The sequence below is a fragment of the Ctenopharyngodon idella genome, chromosome 18, assembly GCF_019924925.1.
Source record: "Ctenopharyngodon idella isolate HZGC_01 chromosome 18, HZGC01, whole genome shotgun sequence".
Classification (NCBI taxonomy): Eukaryota; Metazoa; Chordata; class Actinopteri; order Cypriniformes; family Xenocyprididae; genus Ctenopharyngodon; species Ctenopharyngodon idella.
The window spans coordinates 7,044,440-7,060,856 of NC_067237.1; the positions used below are offsets into that span (position 1 = coordinate 7,044,440).

At 38.9% G+C, this 16,417-nt stretch overlaps 1 protein-coding gene across 1 annotated transcript in view; it reads right to left on the reverse strand.

Moving 5' to 3' along the window:
- The window catches only part of veph1 (ventricular zone expressed PH domain-containing 1), a 121,258-nt gene that overhangs the window by 88,921 nt on the left and 15,920 nt on the right, over positions 1 to 16,417 (reverse strand). The window contains exons 3-4 of the mRNA XM_051869585.1: positions 12,676 to 12,891; positions 7,355 to 7,529 (exon numbers count right to left, since the gene is read on the reverse strand). Coding sequence (XP_051725545.1) covers positions 7,355 to 7,529; positions 12,676 to 12,891 — 391 coding nt within the window. The remainder of the gene's footprint in view (positions 1 to 7,354; positions 7,530 to 12,675; positions 12,892 to 16,417) is intronic.

Genomic DNA, 16,417 nt, shown 5'->3' on the forward strand with positions numbered 1-16,417 from the left:
AGAGAGGAAATGTCATTGCTCCCTATGTAGGCCTCACGGAGCCATCGGATTTCAACAAAAATATCTCAATTTGTGTTCCGAAGATTAACGAAGGTCTTACGGGTGTGGCACAGCATGAGGGTGAGTAATAATAAATAATAATAAATAGTAATAAATAGCTCAATTAGCAGAGCATTGCAATAACAATATGCAATCATGTGATCATGCGATCGTGGGTTCGATCCCAGGGAACGCATGTGCTCATAAAGAGTATATGCACTATAAATCACTAAGGGTAGGTTTAGGGGTGGGGTGGGTGTAGACTTTAATAAAAAAATGAGTTTTGCTAAATAGAAATAGGACAAATGGTGTAAAAAGTCCACACACTGCATTTATATGAACACACATTTTGATTGGTAACGACAGTCATACGTCATTTCATGACGACAGACATAACACGACACTGTCATTACGCATGACTTTAAAACGTAAATATAGGTCGTAATATGGTGCTTGAAAAACGACCTATAGGGTCATTTTTTTTTGGAGGACAGTCTCCCTTTACCACAGAAAGGCAAGTTATTTCAGACGTAGATCAAGTAAATACATTCTGATTATGAAGACAAACTTTTTGTTCTTGATGATTATGATGATCATGTACATTAAGTGTATTAAGAGTATTTAAATAATCAGTTAATTGAAAACATGACAAAACAGCCTGGGTCACACTGTCTGGTATTTTTTATTTATAACATGCAACATAACCAAAGATCTAGATGACACCGGTCACGGGTCAGTGTAAAAAAAGAACAAATCATTGGCTTAGCAAAAACACTCAGGCCTCAGACTGATTAGTGGATCCAGATGGTGGTAGGGAAAATGCATTCTTGAAAGGATATTACTAATAATGAGCATTGCTAGAGGGAGTTTGGGAACCATTCAAATCCTTTAATGTTTCAAAGATGCTCTTTTCCACCTCTGGCTTTCCTGCTCCTGTAGTGAGTGTACACACCAGGGGAGCTATGTCTCTAACACACTCCAGACCACTACAAACACTCACATCATACCTCCGACATGACTTTAACATGAGACCCCTGTGTCGAGGCAGCTACATACTAAGGAAACACAAGATTTCATGGTGAGACATCTACACAGCTCAGCAAAATGTTTTAAAGAGACTAAATGATTGTACAAGCAGTTGCCTGTCCTACTGAAAAGACCAGCATGCTACAACTAGCCTGCTACACTAGCTTTAAGGTTTAGTTCACCCAAAAATTACATTTCTGTCATTAAGTATTCACCCTCATGTCGTCCCAAACCCGTAAGACCTTCGTTTGTCTTCAGAACACAAAGTAAAATATTTTTGATGAAATCCGAGGGTATCTGATCCACACATAGGCAGCAACGACATTGCACCTTTTGAGGTCCAGAAAGGTACTAAAATTAAAACCGTTGACATGACTACAGTGGTTCAACCCTAATATTATGAAGTGACGAGAATACTTTTTGTGCAAAAAAACAAAACAAAAATAACAACTTTATTCAACAAATTCGTCTGTCCCCTGTCATACTGCTACGCTATTTTCGGTGCAGAGCTTTGGTGCTTATGTCTGAACGTGGGCTCACGCCTGCTGCTCACGTGACCAGAGCCGGCCAACACCGAGCCACGCAAACACTGAAGCAACGAAAATAGTGAAAAGACTGTTTTAATGATAGGCAAATTCCGAACTGCATTTTTGCACCCTTGAAGGGCACTTCGAGAAGGGGACGCCATTTGTAGCGCTGTTCCAAACGAAAGTGAACAACTGAATCCCTTCACGAAGGGCCCTTCCACAAGGCCATTAGCGAAAGGTACATGCGATGGTCACTTCGAGGAAGTAATTTTATTATTTATGGTCAAGTGACCCAGCGTATACTCATGATTCATTCATTTTTAAGCTAGATGGCGGGAGAGTTTGAGTTAACAAACATAGCAATTCAAGCTGTTTTGTTTTTTCGTGATATATATTACACACATTTTCATAGGTTAGAAATGTGTTGTAATGTATGGAGCCCCGCACATGACATGCAAGAAAAATTTTTTAATTGTGCGCACGATTTACTAATTCGTTCACTAGAATTACTAAATCATGCGCATGATTTATAAATCAAGGGAACGAAATAGTAAATCGTGCGCACATTTTAGTAAATCGAGGAAACGAATTAATAAATCGTGCGCACGATTTAGCCTACTATTTTTTTCCTGCATGTCATGTCCGGGGCTCCGTAGTAATGCATTGCCCAAAGATAAGACGGTAAGTTTTAAAGTTGAGAACAGAGAAATACACTCACACACACAGGTAACATATTTATAAAAAAAAACAAAAAAACATATATATATATATATATATATATATAGCAGCTATGTTAGCAGCAATAGTAAGACATTTCTGTCATAAATCAGCTGATGGACACCGTGCTGCGTCGTCATGGGAACATCCCAGGTGAAGATAATGAAGAAATTACGTTGCTCCCTTCGCCAAGTGCATTCCAAACGGCTACATAATGGCAGGCAAGTGCCCTGCTCCCTCCAAAGTCCCCACTTCAAGGGCTCTGCCCTTCGAAGGGAGTAGGGCATAGAGATGCTCCCTTCCATTTGGAATTTGCCCAATGTCTTTACTACCTTTCTGGACCTCAAAAGGTGCAATGTCGTTGCTGCCTATGTGTGGATCAGATACCCTCGGATTTCATCAAAAATATCTTAATTTGTGTTGTCCGAAGACAAACAAAGGTCTTACAGTCTTTTTGGATGAACTAACCCTTTAACTAGCAACATTAGTCAGTTAGGATGAGCTAAGTATTGCTTGTGAACCACATGACTACACTAGTACACCAGTACTGACAAGTAATTACCAGCCTTGACCGGTGTGAAAACGGGCAACATTGCGACTCCAGTACATCCCGATTACTTTCATACTACACACATTCATACTATATAGAACATACTTTTAGTGGTCGTGAAGTAGGCCTAATTACTTACTCAAAGTAAGTACCTACTCAAGAGAGTATGCAATTTTGGTCGCAGCCAATTGCTTTATTGATTTCCATAAAGTCTGGCCTGAGCACCAAAAAGAACCATGAAATTGTAATCTAATCACAGTACCAATGAAGTAGTTGTTTTTATGAATCATTGCTCCACCCTTCATTTTGCACTGTTCAGCGTTTAGAACCTCTCGATGGTACCCCACAAAACCTTACCTCACCGCACTTCCTGTTTCATGGACTGTGAAGAGGTTGCACGTTATTAGTACTCTGTGAACCCAAGGGAAGTAGGACCAGGGTGGTGTTAATGAGAGAAGGGGAAAGGAGACTGATTAGGAGACAGACCCCAATGGGAGGCTTAAGGAAGGACGATGTTGAGCTATTAAGTTCTAATAATCCTGTTAGCTGGGCCTCTGTAGTTGCTCTGCTATAATGCATGGCACATGCAGAAACCACAAAACTTAATATGCTTATACTGGAAATGAAGACCCATTACTGACTATTACTGTAAGTTAAACCAAGTATAATGAGTCATGTCAAACTACGGCAAGGAAATGAAGGCCACTAATTCCTTGAGAGTTGGAGATCCTGGTGCTGTCCTTTTGTCCTGTGCTGTGTCATGTAGTTTTTAAGAAAGGGTGAGTTGGGTAAGTGCTCTGTTTTCTGTCTCTTGTGCAGGTTGGATTCAGCCCAGAGGTTCTGCTAGCTTGCGTATCGGCTTTCTCTTCCCACTCAGCCCTCTAGAGTGCTGGGGTGGTACAAGATGTAATCAACGGAGGTCTGAGAGTATACACTATGCATGGGGCACACGGAAACCTAAACATATCAATGCAAGCGGCCTCACTGCAGTGGTCAGCCAATTGTTGACTGTACCTCGGGCTCAAAAACCTGGGCAACTGTTGAGTGGAAGTTGTCATGACAGTTTCACAATTGAGAGTTATGTAACCAGTTCTTGGACAGACATGATGGTCAAGCAGCAAGCCCAGTTTTAAGACAATACATTTCATTTAGACCTCAAACCCCGATCAACAGTTGAATAATACAAATTAAAGCCCAAGAGGGTCCTTCTTCAGCCGAGGCAATGTTTTTGTGTTGGCAAGAAGCAGAATGTTGAATGTAAAAAGTAAAACGAGGAACCTCTCCGTAAACAACTGTGGCATGACTGGACGGATAATGTTTCATTTGTTAAACAAATAAATATCTGAGATCTTTGGTAACTGTTTTCATAATGTGGGGTGAAGAGACTGAACCAGTCGAGGAAAAAGGCTGAGGGGATCGCTCTCTACTCTAATGTCTGGCAGGCTGTGCTGTTGTGATTTTTTCAATGCCATGCTCACAAAAAAATGATCACAACATTTAGCTGTGTTTACAAAGTACCAGGCTGATATAGAGGCTTCTGTGAAAGAAAGAACTAATCATTAAGCCAATGTTTGAGAGGTCTAAATGGGCATTTTCTGGCCAGAAGAACCTGACAAAGTAGCCTATGCCAGAATTTAAGTAGACTATTTACCACCTTCCCCCTGTGCAATAAACATGCCAGGTGACTCACTAGAATCCAAAACAAAAAATGACACCCTCAAATGAAGTTTTTCAGGTGACCTTTTTTTAGAGGGCCTATCTCTTGTAGCTGCCCTACAGTACAATTTCAATTATTCAACCATAAGAAATGTAAAAAGTAGATTGTTACAAAATACGAACATATCCAGTTTATATCCTTATCTCTAACATGATCAAGCTATACCAACTAAACAACTTTTTTAATCTTTCAGTTTGTATTCTGTGGATCACTTAGAAGGCATTTACAATACTGCTGTCCTTTGGCTGACCCAAACTATATGACAATGAGTTGAGGTCAATGTAAATTTGACCACACTATTCCCTAATGTACCCATGTTTGTTCTTTGCCTCTGATGGCCCTGGCCAAAGATCTCCCAGACTGACCCTTCCTTAATGACAGAGTTTCAACACAATAAGTAGACCCACACCAGTCAGATCTTTATCTTCGATGGGCAACAATTTGTGTGAGTGGAGTGTTTGAACAGCTGAGATGAGAGTGTATTTTGGCACAGACAACAGGTCAAATATACCATCCATTCCTCATTTGATGGACCATATCTTTAAAAAAAAAATGCAAATTTTAAATTCAAAAAGCTTTGAATAACATGCACTTCAATCATTTTAGAAGAACAATGAATGTAATAAAGTTTGCTTCATTGTGGACGTCTCAAATGACCCATTTAACTGTGGTTATGAGACCAGAAACCAGAACCACACACTGTGGGCCAGGAAGACCACAAGTCATCTACACTCCACCGATGCTGTGGGTGGCACATTAGTGCTGTGGAAACTAAATAGTCATTGGTCTGTGTGTGTGTGTGTGTGATTATTCTTTTTAAAGGCACAAAGGGACTGCTTCGATAATTACCACAAAGGCAATGAGGTGCAGGGCCTGGAAAGCACTGAATCATGGGGAATATGATGGTTTTATACCTTCCATGACTCATCATTCTTTTCTATTGCGTAATCGAACACAGCGCACGGTGACGGTGACTTTGCCAAGTAGGATGTGTTCCTGGATCAACATCTGTTGTTGGTCCTGGAACAATATTCTTGTCAAACAAACACAGCCATAACCCTAATAATTAATTACCCCACCATTAAGGCGGTCGCAAACCGGACAAGAGCACAGCACCACGTCATGTCTAGGACAACTCACAGGTATTGCACAATGAACACGCACATTCTATTGTCAGTTTGTGATCAACAATATTGAATAATATTAAATAATAATATCATGTTTAGGAACATTATGAAATTAGGCTTTATGAATTATCTTCCTCCGCACTGATCTCCAAGGCATATAATTCTTGGTATTTCCCAACTTGATTGGGTTTTTAGTTGTCCTTTTCGTTTTCACTATGCTACTCCATGCTATTTAAGTGTGTTGTGACCTGGTACCTCCAGTAGGTGGCAGCACACGACAGTGAATGTAATCACAACAGGCAAAGGTTTACACAGTTTTCTTTATATGTTTATACTTCATTCAATCTGTAAAACTATGAATGTAAAACTAAATGTATCTTGCAGCACAGGGAGAAGTCAGTATGTACATTTATGATGACTTGGGTCAAATATAATGTAATTTAATAGAAAACTATGTTAGTGGCATGGCAGGATTTTGAACAGCGTCCTGAGTCCCAGATGGGCGGCGTGGACAGAGGCCGACTGGCACCTATGGTGTGTGTACACTCATAGAAGACAATGTCTTCCAATTTTAAAGACGTTGCACAGCACGGCGCTTCTCATCTGGTGGTGCGACAGGTGCCAAGTGGTGCCGATGGTGTGCGTACAGTCATAGAAAACAATGTGTTCGAATTTTAAAGACACAATCCTAAAGGGGGTTGCACACCGGACAAGAAGCGAATATTCAAACATGATTGCCGTGTTTATATATGCCTAAACTAACCAAACTAAGGGAGAAAATGCATTAAACACAAACAAATGCTCCAAACGAGCCAGGTGTTAAAATGTCCTAACATGCCATTAACTATTGTCGGGATTTACTAAAGACAAGCAGTGCAAAATTAGCGCTGAAAAGGCATGGACTGAGTTGTTCTTGTGGCTGACCTTATTGCATATGCATTTGTAGGAGTTTCCCTTTCAGATGCAAAATTTATGGGAGGAGAGTATTTAAATGAATCACGCGACGCGATTTACTAATGTTTGCGCTAGTCAATTTACTGGTATTTGCGCCATTAGTAAATGCCCAAAAAAGCGTGTCTTAACCCATTTTGCGATATGGCTGCAATTGTTGCTGCTAGGAGGAGACACCGCACAGAGAGTGTGTGGTAGAAGGGAGAAAATATTTTCCACCCTTATTAATTTCTTTGGAATGCCAGAGGAAGACGTTATCCGAACATACTGTTTGCCAAGTAATGTTATTTTTAATTTGCTCAGCTCTGCTTTTTTGCAACTCAACGCTAATTTGCATTGCTCTTGGTAGATTGGGTTGGTCATTATGTAAATGATTTGACTGCGCCTGTGTTCTTTAATTTGCGTATCTGCAGTAGATCACAAGCAAAACTTGCCACTTTTGTGCAATTGCGCTCTCAAGCTAATTTGCCCCGTTTAGTAAATCTGGCCCAATGTCACTGTTAGGTTCCTGTGTACTCTGCCCCAAAATCTTTTAAGAATGTTGTTCCAGGACCAAAGGGATGTTGATCCAGTATCATGTGGCACTTGGTGAAATCACCATGACCCAGAGCACAAAGCCATCCATGATAAATACAAACCTATGCCGTGTTAGTGACCTACCGTGAACCCTCCCTCTCCCAGGACCCCGTCAGACTCATACCTGTCAGCACGCTGCAGGTGATAGCCTCTGTGTGTTGGGCCAGGAGCTCAGCTTTAGCAATGGCAGCCAGTGACAAGTAGCTGGACATGTTCCTGCTCAGCTCTTGGTTCCCTTGCTGTAAGAACCGCACCGCCACAGGAACCGCTAACACCATCACTGGAGTCCTGTTGTAATTCTGGAAAAAAAAAAAAAAAAATCAACTCAAACTTAGACCTGCATCTAAGGTCACAGTTTAATTCAATTAAATGTATACAATTTACTAGTTACGACCAATACAACCTTTTTTAATGACGTTCCACACCGCAGACTGAATTGAGAAGCTCAATTAGAAGTTTCATTCAAATAAGGCAAAATCAATATACCAGCGTGTGTTAATTACAAATGGCTTACGCCAAGAAAAAAAAAAAAAAAAACTTTAATAGATTCAGAGAATGATCACATAAGGGTTAGCTGGCTGCTTAGTTATTTTAATAAAAATAATAAAAAATGATAAGAGATACTATATAAGGCATGAAAGGCAGCAGTAAACATTTTAAAAGATCAAACTGAATCCTGCCACAGAAAGTAGGTTATGTTAAATGTTCTGCTGCCCCCTAGAGAAGAAGATGTGAACATGTCAGGTTGAAACAAATGAAACATCAGATGGATAATCGTTTCATCTATTGAAATTAGAAGTTATTTTATTATGAAGGATTAAGTTTTACACCATTACATTTGATACATTTGGTCAAAATAAAATAATAAGATTCATTATGTTTAAATCTTAATAGTTTGAATGGCATAATTAGTGAATTCTTATTTAAAAAATGCAAACATCTAGTTATTGCATATAGTACACATGGTATGAATATGAATTTCATTACTTCTGGAGAAAATTAAGAGATTTTTTTTCCCCCTTTACTTTAAAAAAGATGGCGATTCATCTTCTTGCCTGAAGGGAAAAGGTCCTTGAATATCGGAAATAAAACTTTAAAAGGCATGACGTAGGGCAAATAACTTCCAAAGACCCCAAGCTAATTATAAAACACCCACTTGAATATGTGACTGCTGCTCAGATCAAAGAGCCCTTCCACAAATAGTTCTGAAGAACTCAGGCATAAGACCTGTTCAAGCTGCAGTTCTCTAATGAATACTGATCTCCACCACTACCCAGAATGCACCGCTCTAGCTCAGCCTCTCTCTAAGCCCTGCTGTAAGATTCATGTGAGGCTCATTATGTAAGTGAATGCGTGCGTGTGTGTGTGTGTGAGAGAGACAAATACAAAAATAAGAGGGAAAGTCAACAGAGAGAGAGAGAGAGAAAGAGAGAATCAGAGAGAGGAGTCATTGAGTGAAAGGATGTGGGAAATCCATTGGAAGGAGAGTGAAGCAAAAATTGAGAAGCAGCCAATTAATTAGCAGGCTAATTGCAGTTGTCAGGCGCGTCAGTTCCATTTTGAGACATGCCACTTGACTCCCTGAGAATGTTATTATTGCTTCATAACCGACAAAGCTGGTTTAAATATGGACCCTTTCACATTTCCAGGGTTCTCAGAAGTAGAAGTTGTCATAGCTGGGTAAATTTCTATGCTGGTGAACGAGTTTTCATTTGCTCCAATAGCAAAAGAAAAGAATACAGCATACAGCACAACTTTCCAAAAAAGCAAAATAATATTGAGAGATTATGGCAGTGGGAAGAGAGAAAGATGACAATTTTACTTTCACTCCCTCTGCAATTGTATTAGAAAAACCCTAGTGGCACTAGTTTTTTAAATTCATTACCAAGGTAATATAAGACAAAGTATAGTGTATAAAGGCAGATTATTCAAATATATATATATATAAACAAAGAAGCTTTTCTATACTTAAATGTTAAAGACCCCTGCAGTGAAAATCAAGTTTTTAATGTGTTTATAGTATGTCTATGTATATGATGTATATTACGATGCTATGATGAACTACATGCCTTTCACCACAGACTTTCAATGATGGTTAAAGCGTTTCTAAGGATGCCAATTTTTAGAAGGCAGCTGTGTGACTCTGAGATGTGAACGGAAATATGGTTTGTGTAACATTAGCAACATTATTAGCTGTTTGATAATGTATTCAAGCCAAGAGCTAATCATATCCATTACCGTTTGTAATGTGTCTGACGTTGTAGAGAGTGATACATACAAGTGTATTACTATTCTGATACATTGACTGTATAATTTGCTCTTCCACTTCTTTTACTGAATCAGTTCGGCTTATATATGGCTGAATTATATAACATATATGGCTGAATTAAACCAATATTTCCACTTATCAGTGGAATCAGGTAGTCCGAACTGGTGTGACTGAAATGAGGCAGGGACTAAGTTGCATATTCATGGATCCACATATAGCTGTATACTAAACGAAGCAATGGTATAGAGTTACATTCAAGCTATTTTAAGGCACAAAGAAATTATTTTCACAGGAAAAACATTTCAATAAGTCATTTTGATTATTAAAGATGAGTTTTAAGGGATACAATTAGTGACTGCAGGGGGACTTTAATAATTGTGGAAACAAGTCATCAGTCTGTGGTAAGGTTCCATTGTGACCACAACTAGCATTAACGCCCTTATAGGAGAAAAAAATGGAAATTTGATCTATGAATGACTTTGTCAGATTACAAAATATCAAACGAAGCAGAAAATCTGCAAGCAAATGATATTAGAGCTTTTCCTATACTGCATTACATTCAGTTGAATGTAATAGAAAGTCTGAAGTGTGATGGAACACCACTTGAATAGTGCCTGAAGCCAAATAACGCATTCTATGGACAAGCATAACCATGTCCTAAAGGGACATGGTTATGGTTGCTGCGGTAGTCAGTTACATTACATTACAGTACATCAGATTTCACTTAAGATAGTAGAGAGATATGACTGACAGGACGATGGTGGAGGTTCTGGTGCACAACAGATCCTGAGCCTCATTGACAAATAAAATGTATGGTCTTGTAAAATGTGTGGTCAGTACTACCCCTCCCTATACAAAGAGCATGCGTGAACGCAAATTAGACAGTGATTTTGGTAACACTTTAGTTTAGAGTCCAATTCTCACTATTGACTAGTTGCTTATTAGCATGCAAATTACTAGGATATTGGCTGTTTATTAGTACTTATAAAGCACATATTAATACCTTATTCTCCATGCCCAAATTCTACATCAATTAATCCTACTCAATTCCTAAACTTAACAACTACCTTACTAACTATTAATAAACAGCAGTAATTATGAGTTTATTGAGGCAAAAGTCGTAGTTAATAGTTAGTTAGTAGTGAGAATTAGACCCTAATCCAAAGTTTGACCGTGATTTCAATACCCCACATATTGATACCGGCTCCCTGATGCCCGCAAATCATATAAAATATAATTACCCAACTATATAATTGTGAGAGAACACAAAAGCATTTAAATATATTTTTTCCTCCCATCTCCTTCACCATGTTCCTTTAGAGGCTTCATAGAATCTGTTATCTCCTTTCAGAATTCGGAATTTGGCTTCAGGCACATACATCCCTACACCTTGAAGAACAATTTTGAACATGGAAACTCTGAAATCCACAACTCTAAATTTGTTGAGATGTGGATGTGTGATCGAAAGCTTAGACAGCTGACTTGCTGTCTCGCTGCTTTATCAGGCAATGACTTTGTAGGCAGCATTTGCGCACAAAGGTACCGCAGGAAACTGCTTTCTGAGGCAGCATAATGGTTTAATGATCTACAACAAAATAGAAAAAGCTTTAGTGATAACTAAGTAAATAATTACTACAATACAATCAAAAGTGGAAAGAGTTGGTCAAAAATGTGCATTTACACACAAACTAACCACCAACCAACTCTCATTTTTATTATTTAGCTGAACTGTCACAGAATCGAACACACGGGATTGTGGGATATTCATTAGTCTCAGACATCACGCCCACAGACCGTTGGCTGAAAGTCTGATGCAAATGGCACACTAACCTGGAAACACTTCAGGATTTTCAAAGTTGTCATTTGGTTGGTGGAATTCTACAGGATGTCCGGGAGACGCGAGTGTCGTGTTCTTTAATCGTCTGCCTGGAAACAAATGCCGTGACGCCAAACCCCCTTGTGGAAGAAGAACGCCGTTGTGTTTACAACTGTGACAACGAGCGCTTACCAGGATCAGCTAAACGCTAGATTTTCAAAAGTATGTGAAGTTCGCGGCTCCATCGTTGCAGTAAACTTGCACAACGTTCTTGAATAAATCATTTATTAGATGCACGCCAGTCTGTTACTGTAGGGACATCTTTACATTTTCACGCCCCTAAACAAAGCGAACTGTGATTGGTTGCATTACATGTCAGTCAAACATCCTCTTGGGTGGTTCTTGGCCAACGAAAGCTGCAATATAGTCCAGACCTTCTGCCGTCAGTCTGAAGGTCTGGCTACGCGAGACTAGGATATCATAGGTAGCAAAGGATACATCTATGCTGCCTTCAAAAATGTATTAGATAAAGGTATCTCAGGATGTTATCAAAGGATTCGGACATGCCTTGTTTCCTACTGACCTCTGTTTGCTGCCTGCGGAGGCAGCATTTTTCAGCTTTCGGTGACATCCAGGGAGAGATACACACTTGATAAATATCCACTTTTAAGCAAATAAAATGCGCCAGTGAGTCAAAGTTTCTATATTACATGATAATGAGCCTGTTTAGTAAAGTACAGGTGTGTAAAACACTGTAAATTAACCTCCCCATCAATAATTTGCAAGCAAATGCAAAGACATCATATTTTATGTTTGGGCTAACGTTCCCATTAAGCTATGAAAACATTATTTTTGAATGTTCTCTAAACATTCAATACGTTCGGATGTTTTGAATGTTTTTTCTTGGTTAAGCAAACATTAAGGGAACATACCATTTTATCATTTTGCAAACATTATGGGAATATTACTTTTGAATGATCTCTGAACATTTTGAAACAAGTAGTAACATTTAAAAATGTTAGACGAACGTCCAACTAGAACGTTTCAGGAAAAAAAAAAAAAAAAAAAAAAAAACTTTCCTTGAATGAAGTATAGACAATGTTTTTGTGCTAACAGTTTTAGAACATTATTAAAGACCAGATAACTTTGAACTAACATTCTATTAATGTTAATGGAAGAATGTTTGTTTATAACTTTGAGAGAACCTTGCCAGAACGTTAGCTAAAGCTGTGAGAATGTTCCCTGTTAGCTAGGTACTTGAACCTTGAACTCACAGACTATTACTGTGAGGAATCTGCTGTTATGTTCATAAATGTAAAGAAATCATTAGTGTGCTTTAGCCCTTAAGCGTTGCTCCCACCTGCAAGATGCAGCTGGTGATGTCGGAGGCGATCTTGGCATGAGGTGTGTCTTCATCTTTGCCCTGCGGCTGTAGGTTATGTTCGAGACAAGACTCCCATAATGACACAAGAGCTGCTCCGTGCCTCTCAATCGAGCCTGTCTCCCTGATCGCTGTAGTGATGCGTGTGATGCAGATCTCCACCACCGCCTGGTCATTGTCATTGGTCAAGTAGTCCTACAACAAATCACATAACTGAATGAAAGGCTCTGTTACATACAAATTTTCTGGTGCATATGAAGTCTGTGAAACACGAGTTACGATAAGAAAGCTCAAAGACTTGTAGAAGCAAGATAAAATGCCATGGTTGGTACAGTAATTGTGCTTTTATCTCACGTTTGCTTTTGTTAACAGTATTGGTTAGGTTTAGGGTAGGGTTTAGTGTAGGTGGTAAGTTATTTTCAAATGCGAAGGAGCATTAACCTTTTAGCGCCACTCTCCGGAAAACATTTAATTCCTGAAGTGCTGCAATATGTAATGAGATCCAAGTTCTTCTCATCAAATAAAATAAAGTTTCCTTCATTTCTGAAGTATTTGATTTATTTCAGAATCTAGTGAATAGGTCTTCTTGTCACGACTGGTCTGTCTTTGTGTTTTGCTACAGTTTGACTTTGAATTAAGTTTGCACTGTTCTTAGTTCAGTTTCCTGCGTTTTCTTTGGTTGTGTCTGAAACCATCCCCTATACCCTCATTCACTATTCCCTACATTAGTCCACAAATATAATTCACTAAAGGGCGTGACTGAAAACGAGAGAGCGAATTCGGACACTGAGTGTGCCAGAAAGGCTGCCGTATTGCATAGTTTGTTCTTGATGTTTAATAATTATTTGAACCTTTGCAAACTGGCAGCTCCAGTATTAAGATGAAAAGATTCATCTTGAACTCTGTCATTGAATTTATACCTGTATGATATTACGCTGTAGCCACATTGGACCAGTGGTTTGGAAAATGGATAGATGGATGGATGGATGGATGGATGGATGGATGGATGGATGATTCAGCTGCAGACGCAATCTTCTGGTCAGACGAGGGAATTCATTCTGCGAGCGACTCTCACAGAGCATTGTGGGTATTCTCTAGCCGTTGAGAGTGCATCAGTCGTACACTCGCTATTGCGGTGCATTGTGGGACTGAAAGAAAGCACTTAATGTCCACTATGGTTTTGGACACCATTACAAATGACTGTCCCCTCAAATATATTCAAGGGTATAGGGGGCAATTTCGGACACAGCCTTGGCTCATGCTCTTTTGTTGCCATTGTTTTTGATTTTCCCTCATATGTCACACCTGTGTCTTGTTAATCATTTTGTTTAGTCCCTAGTGTATTTTTAGCCCTGTGTTTATCCGTGTGTTTGTTTCCAAACTTTTGTTGCCTGAAGATGAGTAATGAGTATTTTATAATGAGTATTTTGATTAAAGAAAGCTGCTTGCAAACAGATCCAGCACTTTTATTTACGCCTTTTTGCAACCCCTTGCTGACACTTATATGGTTATGTAATATTTAAAACATTATGGTTGGATTGACATTCATGCATAGACTATTAAGCTACAGTTTGTTTTCTAATTGTGTGCTATACAGTATTTGCATACAAACAGCTTCATTTAGATTTCTGAAAACATGAGGTATCATTAAGCAAGAAAGTTTGGTAGAAAATATTTTCATCTTTGTAGTGTGGCGTGTTTGGAATGATAATGTTATGCAAGTGACTGTGGAAAGGAGGACAGTGTAGGCCCTGGAGAGAGAAATACATGAGAAGAGAGAATGAGACGAAGAGAGAACGAGAGAAGGCTACCCCTGAGACGCTGGATGAGCCCAAATCTGTTTACAAAAGCCAGTCAGAACAAAGAAGCCCAATGAGGCAAGAAGAACTGGCTTTAGCATGCTCAGTGGCACCAAAATTCCTTTAGAAGTGACTCATTTAATTTTAAAATACACTAAATGAGGAAATGAGGGGTCACCTTATTCAAATTATTCAAATATGCAGTGCTGACAGTGTCAGTGATCAACCAAGACATGCCATATGCTCTCTAACTTCACTTTAACAGCATAACATCAGCCAGGTATGTGATCGGATAAGGACAAAGAGAAAAGAAAACGTGTTTTTCCCCCATTCAGCATGACTATATAATAATAATAATTAGAAATAGTGGTAGTATTAGTAGTAGTATCATCATCATTGAAATGATAAAAGATCAAAACAGAAAAATAAATATATTACTATTGTACTGTAAAATAAATAAATAAAATCAATTAAAAATGTAATTTATTTAAAAATAATGCTAATTTATTTTATAGAACAATAGTAAAATTACAAGTGCTTGTCAAGTGTTAATTTTGGATTAATTAAATTAACTGTAAATGTAAAATTGTGAAAGTTCGGTACCAAGTCGGTACTGAAATTTTTAAAATGTGACAATACCAGCATTTCCCCCAGGTTTTCCCTGATTTTGAGTGCTGTTGAGTGGATTCTTAAATACCTCTGATTGGCCATTGTGTTCACGAGCTCAACAGATATGTCTGTGATTGGCTACAATGATCAATGCTTCAAAAAAACATGTTGTAAATAGACATCTGTGACGCTCTTCACTGAGCACTTGCAAAGCAGGCGTCTATTGGCGGATCTATCTATCAGTGGATATATTAGAGATCAAAGAGTGTTAAAGATGTCTATTTTCAACATGTTTTTAAAGCATTGATCATTGTAGCAAATCACAGACATATCTGTTGAGCGTGTGAACACAATGGCCAATCAGAGGTGTTTAAGAATCCCTCAAAATGCTAGGGGGAAATTTTTAAAATTTCAGTACCAACTTGGTACCGAAGTCGGTACTTTTGACAACGCTAGTGTAAGTGTACATCATAGTAAAATTTGCATTTTTGACTTTAATTTATCTGTGACCAGATTGAATCATTATTATATTACAATAAGTATGTTTTTTGCATTACAGTTACATGAATTTTAAAGGAGAACGTGCTTTAAGCCCGGAACACATCAAGCCGACGCCGACGAACTAGTGGCGATGAAAGCAGACTGCGGGGTTGGCTCACGTCGGCAGCGTCTGGGTCCGAAGTTGCCCTGAAACACCAAACCGACGCTCGACACCCGATGGCCAAGTAGCACGTCCGTTCTGCGCCTGCGTAAGAAGAAATGCCTTTCCGTACCAGCAGGTGGCAGTAGCTGAACAGCCAATCGGGGTGCGTTTCCCAAAGCGAACTATGGTCGCAAGTTCCGTCGTTACCAATAGAGTTCAATGGAATTTACGACCATGGTTCACCAACGACGCTTTCGGGAAACGCATCCCAGAATGATCAGATGGCCCGACTGACCGATGAGCTCCGATGCCGATTCAACATGTTGAATTGGCTGAAAATAAGCCGACGAGGACCAACTTCAGCCGACGGTGTGGAACACACTGAGAAAACTTTGTCGGCTTGGTGTGTTTCGGGCTTTAATTGTCATATCACAATAACAACAACAAATTAATTTATTATAGTTTAACTAAACATCTCTTGAATTAACTTTTTCAATAATTTCATTCCAGGTGTTCGTCTTGTGTCAAGTGTACCAGATGGTTTATATTGGCTTTGGAGGGGGTTTTTTTTTCTTTCTTTTTGTCTTCTAAAAGAATGTCTTTTTCATCCTCCGCCCTGTTTACTTTATGTTTTTTCAGTAATGTTCATATAATGTCCTTATATATAATT